This window comes from Orycteropus afer, unplaced genomic scaffold (assembly GCF_000298275.1).
Source record: "Orycteropus afer afer isolate SDZICR_OR568_19922 unplaced genomic scaffold, OryAfe1.0 scaffold00751, whole genome shotgun sequence".
Lineage (NCBI taxonomy): Eukaryota > Metazoa > Chordata > Mammalia > Tubulidentata > Orycteropodidae > Orycteropus > Orycteropus afer.
This window is the reverse complement of record NW_006922338.1, coordinates 462,819-472,098: the sequence shown is the minus strand read 5'-3', so window position 1 is coordinate 472,098 and position 9,280 is coordinate 462,819. Positions and strand designations below refer to the sequence as shown.

The following is a 9,280-nucleotide window of genomic DNA, read 5'->3' as shown; positions in this document are numbered from 1 at the left end:
CCTGTAGCGCGCGGACCCCGGCCGCCCGGTGCGCACCCGTGCGGCGCTGCGCCACGAGCTTGCTGGGCCCCTTGGTAATCGTGTACATGGTGCGTCCGGCTCCCACGCCGAGGGGCCGCGGCCCCGGGCCCACGCGCGCTTGCTCGGACTCACGCCCGGCTCGCAGCCCGCCGGCCCGCAGCCAGACTCCAGCGCCCTCCCCGGGGCAGCTCCTGGCGGGCGCGGAGGGCGCGGCCCCTTTAACGGGGAGGCCGGGCTGGCGGGGGGCGGTCCCGTTACACGCCCCCGGCCCTTAAAGAGCCCGCACCCGCCTGGGAGGCTGGGAGGCGTACCGGCGGGGGCGAGGCAGGCGGGACCTGTGGCCTCCAGGCGACAACGTCTCGCACCCCATGCGGCCCAAGAGCAAGGCAGATGCAGGGCCCTGGCTGGCGCCTGACCAGCTTCCCCAGGCCTGGGGGCAGTGTCCCTGCCTGGGGAACAGGTGAGCCGCTGCAGCCCAGATTGTGGGCGGGGCAGTCCTGGAACCCCGGCATGCAGAGGCACGGGGCCCATATTCCACCCCCTCACAGCTGGAGACCCTTGGCCAGGCTGCCTGGGCCAGTGTGAGTGTCACCCTTGGCCTGAGTCTCAGGACCAAGAAAAAGAAAGGGGGGCAGGGGCAGCCCCTGGATTTGGGCAGAGCAGCAGTGTCCAGAGAGGCTCCCTCCAGAACCCCCAGAGGGGTGCACCCACCAGCTCCGGGAGGGGCTGATCCAAGATGTCAGGGGTCCTGGAGGACACAGAGGATAGGGAGGAAGGCCTCTCTCCGGTGCATCCTGGGACAGCAGTTGTCCTCCAGCCAACGTGGTCAGTCACAGCTGAGTCTCACACCTTGCTCTGTGACCTCCCAGGAACCCACCGACTCAGGAAGGGCTGCCCAGGACTGGGGAGGCAGGGGAGGGGTGAGGAGGCCCAGAGTGCCCCCTGCCACTGACCAGTCCAGGGCTCTGCCCCTCCGAGCACGTGGCCTGCTCAGACACCAGGATCTCCCCACCTCCTGCTGGGGCGGGTGGGAGTGGGCACAGTGGCCAGTGGGTGCCATGCTCCAGAGGACCCAGGCTCTGGGCAGCCCCACCTGGGGGCACCCCACCTTGTCCTGCATTTGGGGGAGGTCAGTCGCTTGGGTTAAAATGAGGACACCCCCCCTTTCCACCCAAGAAGCCAAATGCGGTCTGCCCAGGCTTATGATACCCCATCGGCCCTGCAGCTCCTGCACTCAGGCAGCAAATATCTGAGGAGGCTGGTCTGTACCAGGGCCTGGGGACATCAACCTGAGGGGGGAGCAGGCTCGCCCCCGCCCTCTGTGGAAGATTCCAGGGCACTTGGGAGGCGGGCAGTAGCAGAAGCAGGCCTTTCAGGGGGTCAGGACACAGGTTTTCTTTCTAAATGTCCGGGTGAGGAACAAAATGTCCAACTGGAGAGGGGTGAGGTGTGGGGAGGGGTGACCTCACTCGCTGCCTCCCTCCCTGAGCTGCATACCCTAAGTATGTGCAGAAAACCCTGCATGTTCTCAGGAACCCTTGAGAAAGCCCAGGGATGGGGTCCTCTCAGGCCTACCCTTGTCCTCCTGGTGCCCCCAAACCAGGCATCTTGTCCCACCAAGGCTGAGGGGTGAAGGGTCCTCTGCAGAGAGGGCAGGGCCAGTGGGAACGTCCAAGGCTATGAGCTGGTGACCTTGGGACCAGCACAAGTTTGGGGAACCGGGGCCTGAGTAATGCCTCTGCTAAAAGGGCGTGGAGGCGGCATCTTCTGAGCCCCTCCCTCTGACCTCACAAGAGGAAGACAGGTCACCGTCGGCAGCCAGTGCTGCTTCCCACAAGCCTTTCACCAACTCTGACACCAACTGTCCCTCACACAGCACTCACTACTTTTCTGCCGGGTTCGATAATTCATTGCAATGGCCACACAGAACTCAGACAATACTCACAATTATGGGGTTTATTTAGGGAAGTAACAGGTTACAATTCAGGTTCAGGAATGCACTCAGGATACAATTCTTTGATCAGGACAGTCTCCCCTCTGCTGTGCCCTCAAACACGCCTCTCTGGCCCTTGGCCTCTGGCCTGGCCTCTGCCCTGCTCAGTTATACCGCTCTTTTAGCTCTGCCGATAAGTCCACCTCGATGCCCCCCACTCCACCAGCAAGCCTCCTGCCCAAAGGCACTCAGCCTCCTCATCCTGTGGGCTGGGAAGCCCGCCACTCTGTCTCTCTGCTGGGCCTCTCTGCCAAGGGGGTCCAGTGCAGGGATCTCGGGTCCAAGGACACTGCTTCACCGCCAGCTCTTCTCTCTTGATGGCGGTGAGATCCCCTCTCTGCCTCTAAGAGGGCTCATTTTAAGCCTGGCAGTGACAAAACCAGCCAATCCTAAGATCAGCCATTCCACACACCTTATTTGCACGGTCCCACCCAGTAATCCAGTGCTCCCACTTAGAAAGATGGGCTAGAAAAGCCACGCCAAGGAATTCACTGCACCACAGCCCCCCAGCCTGGAAGGCTCCCCTCCCCCTGCACTGTCTGTCCTTCCCACACCAGCATCACTGCCAGCTTCGTCCTGGTCATCTGCCCAGTCAGCCCTTGCTTGTCCCTGCGGCCTTGAGCATGCAAAGCTGCCTGTGAAGATCCCCCTGCTCAATCAGTCACTAGGGAGACCGGGGACCAACACGCACACACCTGCTCCCAAAAGAGAGACAGGTGCCACCCAGGGGATGGGCGGGGAGGGGGGGGCAAAGTGCCTGGGAGGCTGTGGCCTAAGGGGAGGGGCCGAGTTCCAGTTACAGGGTGGGTGGGGGGTGCACAGAGGAGTGGGGTAAGATGGCCTTGGCCAAACGCTGCCTGGTCCAGTGAGCGGACAAGCCCTGTATTTACTGGAGGCTGAGGGGACACCCTAGCCCCGCCCCACACACCCTGTCTGAAACCCTGAGGTCAAAGGTTGAGTCCTGAACCCCTCAAAGGACTTCGGGGGGAGGAGTTGGCAAGGGACTGTGTGACAGCCTGGAAGGGAAGGCCACAAGACAAGCTGGAGGGCGTGGGGGTCCCTGAGAGACGCTGGAGCCAAGGCAGGGGGACCAGGGGGCAAATAGCCCAAGAGGCTGAGGGTGGGCTGAGGGACAGGGAGCAGGGGTGGGCAGGCCCCTGTGCACCTGCTGGGCCCACTGCCCATCGAAGGCCCTTCCCAGCCTCCTTGACCCAGCACCCAGCTGTGCCCGCCTGGTCAGCCCCCATGGCAAAGGCATCCCAAAGGCAGATGAGGGCCCAGAGGAGCCCCCCGAGGTCAGAAGTCGGGACAGGCTTGCCAATGCAGCCCCATGACATGACCTCAGCTCGGTCCACAGGGTCAGCAGGGCCAGTTCTCCTGCCAAACAGGAATCTTGGGCAGCCGGATCTGCCCTCCAGCCCCATGGGCCTGGGCCAACCCTGCTGACGGGAGGACGCTGCCCATGATGGCGTCTTTCCTGTAAAGCTGCCCCAGAGGCACGACTGAGTGACCAGCAGTACCCTGTGTTGTCAGAGGGGTGAGGGCCTCTTCCCCAGCCCCTGGGGGCGGCTGGAAAGGGCAGTTCTGCCAGGGCCAGCCGCTCCCTTTTCCTCCCAGATCCCAGTCATCATCATCACGATGAATAGAGTACTTTTGTTACAGAAATCAATGTTCCTTGCGGACCCAGGGTGCTCGGCTGGTGGAGGACCAGCTTCTGGGAGACCCAAGACTTGGTTCCCCCTGACAGAGGGGTGACTGGCCACTCCAGAAACATTCCAGTCAGATGCTCCAGCATCTTCCGCTAGTGTCCTGGGGCTGCTGGGGCCCAATCTCAGAATCCAGGGAGAGGGGAGTGGGTGAGGGGATAGGAAGCTTGGGAGGGAAGCTCAGGGGCCGTGGACCCGAGGTGGGAGCAGGGGTCCAGACGCCAAGGGAGAAGCTGTCAGCTGTTTGTCAGGGGGCTGGGTTCTTGGGGAGGTGTGAGAAATGGTGGGACACTTGGAAAAGAGGCAGACAAGTGGGTTTTTAAGGCCTGGTAGCTCTGGGGGCTGCAAGTGGGACCAGGCCCTTGGGTTTCTGGTCAGAAGAAGGGGTTCCAGGTGGGCTGCTCCCCTGCAAGGTCTCAGTGTGCAGCTGGAGGAAGGCCTGGAGGCCCAGGGGTGTGAACAGAGGCTCTGGCCAGAGAGAGGTGCAACTATCCTGGCAGAGGGATGGGGAATCATTCGCCCATGCCCCAGCAGCAGACCAGCCCATCGGGCAGGGGTGGGAGGGGAGGTATGTTGATTAAGCAGCCCTAGGAGGAGCTCTGGTAGCGTAGTGCCTAAGGCACTTGACTGCTAACCAGATGGCTAGAGGTTCAAACCCACCAGCCACTCCTCGGAAGGAAGGTTGGGCAATCTACTTCCGTAGTGATACTGCCCCGGAAACCCAAGGAGAACTCACTAGGAGTCAGGTCCGACTGGAGGGCACACAACAACAACAACAACAACAACATAGCCTTTGTTGGGAAGGTAGCTTTGACATAAATAAACCACCACCACCACAACAAAAAACAGCACCATCAAGTTGATTCCGACTCACAGAGACCACCTTTGGGTTTCTGAGGTTTGCATCTATGGGAGTATACTGTGCTGCCATCTTCCTACCAGGGAGTGGCTGGTAGGGTTAGAACCACCAACCTTCCAGTCAGCATGGTGTCACCAGAGCTTAGCATAGACATAAAACAAAGGAAAAGAAAAGAAAAGAAAAAAAAAACCTTTACTACCATTGAGTCAATTCCAACTTATAGTGACCCCCATTAGGTTTCCGAGGTTGTAAACCCTTACTGAAGTAGATTGCCTCATCTTTCTTCCACTTTCTGTGGAGGGTGGCTTTGAACCACTAACCTGGTCAGCAGTCAGATGCTTTAGGCACTGTGCCACCAGGTCTTAGCTTTGACATGGTGGGACATAAACCCCTCAGGTGGAGCACAGGGAGGACTGGCCTGCCCTCAGGAGGGGCACTTCTGGCCCCAACAGTAATTCAACCTCAACAGACCTAGGACTGCCCACTGCAGAGGCACCACTGACCGAAGGCGGGAGCAAGGACAGCAGGGGCCGTGAACTCCAACAGGGCCAGCTCAGCAACCCGGGGAGTCCGGGAGCCCTGCCAGCGCCTGACACACATTCAATCAACTCTGTCCAGAAAAACCTGCACTCCAGCAAGCTCACTCACTGCGGCAAAGGCCGGTGGGAGGCAAGGACCCTGACCACCTGCTGTGTTCAGAAGTGCCGGGGCCGGCCAGCCCGGAGCAATGAATGAACACCAGCCAGGGGTCCATGTCATCACATACGCAGCCGCTTGATGTGCGCTGGGCTCGGTTTCTGACTCCTTCCGGGCCTGCAGGTAAACTGGACGCAGGGTGACAGACATGGCAGCATGGGAGACTATTTGGGAAGTCCCAGGTGAAGCCCAGGAAGCCAGATGTCCCTCACACGCTGGGCAGTCGAGGCCGGGAGACCTCACGTCGCCTCCTGGAGCTCCCTGCCTAGGAGCGAGGTCTCCCTCTGGGCCAGAGACCCCACCCCAGTCCTGCAACCGGGGAGCCACGCCCTGGTTGCCCACTTGATTTCAGGGGCCACGGATACTTCATGTTCTCCGCGGGCCCCGGGCTGGTCCCTGGTCACTCCATGTCAACAGAAATCCCAAACATCAGAGTTTCCCTCCCACTCCCGCCAGGTAACCCCAACCTGCCGGCGGGGACCGCCCCGAAGCCACGCCCAGGTGGAGCCCCGCCCCCTCCAGCCCTGGAATGGCGCGGAGGCCAGGGTTTCCAGGGCGCAGGTCCGAACAAAGACGGCCCTCAAACCCACTCCCCTCCTGTCCACTTACTCCGCTCGAGTGCCAGGCTCCGGGGCGAACGCCGCGAAGGCCTCACTGTCCCGGTGAACCCGGCCGCCTTCACGCGGCCGCGGGCTCCAGTTTCCGCTCGGCGCGGGGAGCGCATGCGCACGGTCTCTCCGGCCCGCGGCGGGGATGGGGGAGGCGGGGTAAATGCGTCACAATCTCCTACATTTTGCAGACCAGCAGCGTTCAGACAGCGCCGCTGGTGTAGTGGTATCATGCAAGATTCCCATTCTTGCGACCCGGGTTCGATTCCCGGGCGGCGCACTGCCTTTTAATTCCCTTCCCGTTTTAAAATCTAACTTCCAGCTCATCGCACGCGAAGGCTTAAAAAAAAAAAACAGAAGTAAGGACGCTTTGTCCTTTACACCGCCATGCGGGAGGCCGTCGCCGTCACCTGCGGTGCAACGCAAGCGAGACTCCAGGCACATCAAGATAGTTCCAGCGACGCGAAGATGTTGTGAAACATATGCTGGCCGTTGGCGAACAGCCGAGGGATTGTAAACCAGCGAGCCCAGCGCGCTGCGCGGGTCCCGTCCAAGCCTGGCCGCTCTCGGCTGCGCCTGGGGAGGCTGTGACGTCTTTAGTGAGCGCGCGGATTTCCGGGAGTTGTAGTGCTTTGAACCCGCTCTCGGCGACCCGGCTGGCAGAGGGGAGGGGCGGGGCGAGGCCGCCGGACACAACTCCCAGCACTCCCCGCGGCTTCCGGACTACAGCTCCTGGAGCTCGCCGCGGCCGGGCGCGGTGTCCTGGGTGTCGCGATGCTGCGGGCGGTGGCAGCCGAGCGCAACAAGGAGCCTATACTACAGGTGCTGCAGCAGTACGTGGACCCCGCACAGCGCGGGGTCCGCGTGCTCGAGGTGGCCTCGGGCTCCGGCCAGCACGCGGCCCACTTCGCACGAGCCTTCCCCCATGCCGAGTGGCAGCCGTCGGACGTGGACCAGCGCTGTCTGGACAGGTGCGGCCGGGCCGAAGCGCCGGGAAGGAGGGACCCTAGACAGCCCAGGGAGTCGGAGCGCCCCGAGGCTGCGGGGTGGCCCCAACCTGGCCTCCCCTGTCCCCTCTCCACCGTGGGACCCCAGAGGAGACTTTTCGCCTCCGAGCCTCCCCGAAGGAGGGCCTAAGGGGTCCACGCCCACCGTACTGCTCTCCCGCAGCATCTCGGCCACCACTCAGGCCCAGGGGCTGGCGAACGTGAAGGCCCCGCTGTACCTGGACGTGTCTTGGGGCTGGGAGCAGTGGGGCGGAATCGGGCCACAATCTCTGGACCTCCTGCTTTGCATCAACCTAATCCACATCAGCCCCGTGACCTGCACTGAGGTCTGTGGGGTGGCGCCTGGGGCCCCGCGTGGCAGGTGGCCTGGGAGGGCGCCTCACTGCCGTCTGCCTCCCCTTCCCCAGGGGCTGTTCAGAGCTGCTGGACACCTGCTCAAGCCCAAGGCACTGCTGATCACCTATGGGGTAAGCGCTCCCCACAGAGGGCCCCAGAGATGATTCTCTGCCCCTCGAAGGGCAGATGCTGGCCACCTCTGATGGTGGGTGTGGGCTGGGCTCTGGCCAGCTTGTCATTCTCATGCTGTTCCTTTCTGGGTTCAGTACCGACTGCCCACTCACTGTCCTCCTGCTGCTGAGCTGGCCCCTGAGCTGGGGACACCCCAGCACCATAGCCTCCCTGTCCTGGCCGCGGCAGCACCCCCTGCAGGGACTCTCACTTCGGTCACTCCTGTCCCCTCCCAGGCCACCCAAGCACCCCATGCCCTCTCAGCTGCAGCCTCCCCTCCCCGTCCCAGACAGTCTAACTGCCTGGGGCACCCTTGGTTCACCAGCAGGTCCTCGGCTGTCCGCCCAACCCCCAAGTCGGCCTGGTGCCCTACCGGCGAATGGCAGTAGTCTCCCCCCACCCCCAACCAGGGCTGACCCAGGGTGAGCAGGAACAGAGCTGTCTCTTGTTCCTGCAGCCATATGCCATCAACGGGACAATCTCTCCTCAGAGCAATGTGGACTTTGACCTGACCCTCCGCTGCAGGTCAGGCTGGTGGGCAGGGACCTCTGTGCAAGGCTGGGTGGGGAGAAGGGCTGGGCACCTCCAGATGGTGACTCTCTTGCCCTCCCCCTGCAGGAACCCAGAGTGGGGGCTGCGGGATACAACCCTCCTGGAGAACCTGGGCCGGGCCAGCGGCCTGCTCCTGGAGAGGATGGTAGGGGCAGAGGGTCTCGGGGTATGGGTGGGTCTTGGGGACCCGGGTGGGTCTTGGGGACCCCAGCAGCTCTTCCCAGCCAGCATTTCCCTCAGGTGGACATGCCAGCCAACAACAAGTGCCTGATCTTCAGAAAAGAGTGACTCCCCTCTCTCTGACACCCCTTCATCCCTGGACCACCAGCCACCCCATGGGCTGGGCCTTGGGGACTCCTGGCTGGTGGCCCCAACCTGCCTCGGAATAAAAGCATACCCTGCTCCCCGGATTCCTGTCCACGTGTCCCCTCCTGGAAACACCCCTTTAGGGTCGACAGGAAGGGTCTGTCCTGTGGGGTCAAGCTAGGAGTGATCTCTGCCACGAGCCAAAGTCCCAGTTTGGTGGCAGGACCCCTAACAGGGATGGTGGAGAGGTGCCAGCAGCCCACCCAAACCCCCGTGCTCCCATCAGGAGCGTCATGGCTCAGCAGGGAGGTCCCTTTGGTTAGGCTATCAGATCTGAGAAGAACCCTTTTATTGACCAAGAGGGGAGAGAAAGCGTCATTGTGGTGCAGGCCGAGGGCTGGGGTTTGGGGCGGCCGGGCTCGGCTTAGTCCTGGAAACGGTTGAGCAGTTCACAGGCCTTTTTCTCCATCAATTCGGCGATCTTCCGGACCCGCTTCTCGCTGGCAGCGCGCACATAGCTGCCGGCGTCCAGAAGGGCCACGCCGTCGCGCACCTCACCCATGATGACTAGCGGCCCATCACCCGCTGTCACGTTGGGGCACGGGCAGGCCCAGTCCACACCCAGCAGCGTCACCTCCAAGTACTTGGTGCCCAAGAACTGCAAGCCCATCTTGTCGTCCTTCAGCACGTCGTCCAGGGCCACGCGGGCGATGCCGCCACCCCCGGCAGCCTCGGGCTCCTGCAGCACTTCCGTGAGCCGCCCCACGATGGCAAAGTCGCTGCGGCACAGACTCAGCGCCAGGCGGCTCCGGAGGCGGCAGGCGCGACAGGGTGGCGTGCGCGGCACAGGGCAGGCGTCCTCGCAGGCCTCGCGACTCTCGAAGTTGTTACGGTTCCCCTCGCAGCCACCGAAGACGAACGGGTGGCACTGGCGCAGCAGCGGGCTGTAGGCCCAGCGCGGTTCGCGGCCGGGGCAGGGGCCTCGGACGGCCGGCAGCACGCAGGCGTCGCCTGGGCCGGGAGCG

The 9,280-nt window shown here is 62.7% G+C and overlaps 3 protein-coding genes and 1 non-coding gene across 4 annotated transcripts in view; 2 read left to right on the top strand and 2 right to left on the bottom strand.

The window, feature by feature from the left end:
• MCRIP2 (MAPK regulated corepressor interacting protein 2) overlaps positions 1–88 on the bottom strand; it is a 4,275-nt gene extending 4,187 nt beyond the window's left edge. The window contains exon 1 of the mRNA XM_042783226.1: positions 37–88. Coding sequence (XP_042639160.1) covers positions 37–88 — 52 coding nt within the window. The remainder of the gene's footprint in view (positions 1–36) is intronic.
• A 6,004-nt stretch (positions 89–6,092) lies between these two features.
• TRNAG-CCC lies at positions 6,093–6,163 on the top strand. Its single transcript has one exon. It is a non-coding gene; the product is annotated as a tRNA-Gly (tRNA).
• Positions 6,164–6,657: 494 nt separating this feature from the next.
• Positions 6,658–8,237, top strand: METTL26 (methyltransferase like 26). The gene is made up of 6 exons (XM_007957455.2): positions 6,658–6,854; positions 7,054–7,216; positions 7,298–7,357; positions 7,855–7,922; positions 8,016–8,094; positions 8,190–8,237. Exons 1-6 carry the CDS (start codon positions 6,658–6,660, stop codon positions 8,235–8,237), a joined length of 615 nt encoding a protein of 204 aa, XP_007955646.1.
• Positions 8,238–8,679: 442 nt separating this feature from the next.
• The window catches only part of WFIKKN1 (WAP, follistatin/kazal, immunoglobulin, kunitz and netrin domain containing 1), a 2,324-nt gene continuing 1,723 nt past the window's right edge, over positions 8,680–9,280 (bottom strand). The window contains exon 3 of the mRNA XM_007957483.1: positions 8,680–9,268. Coding sequence (XP_007955674.1) covers positions 8,680–9,268 — 589 coding nt within the window. The remainder of the gene's footprint in view (positions 9,269–9,280) is intronic.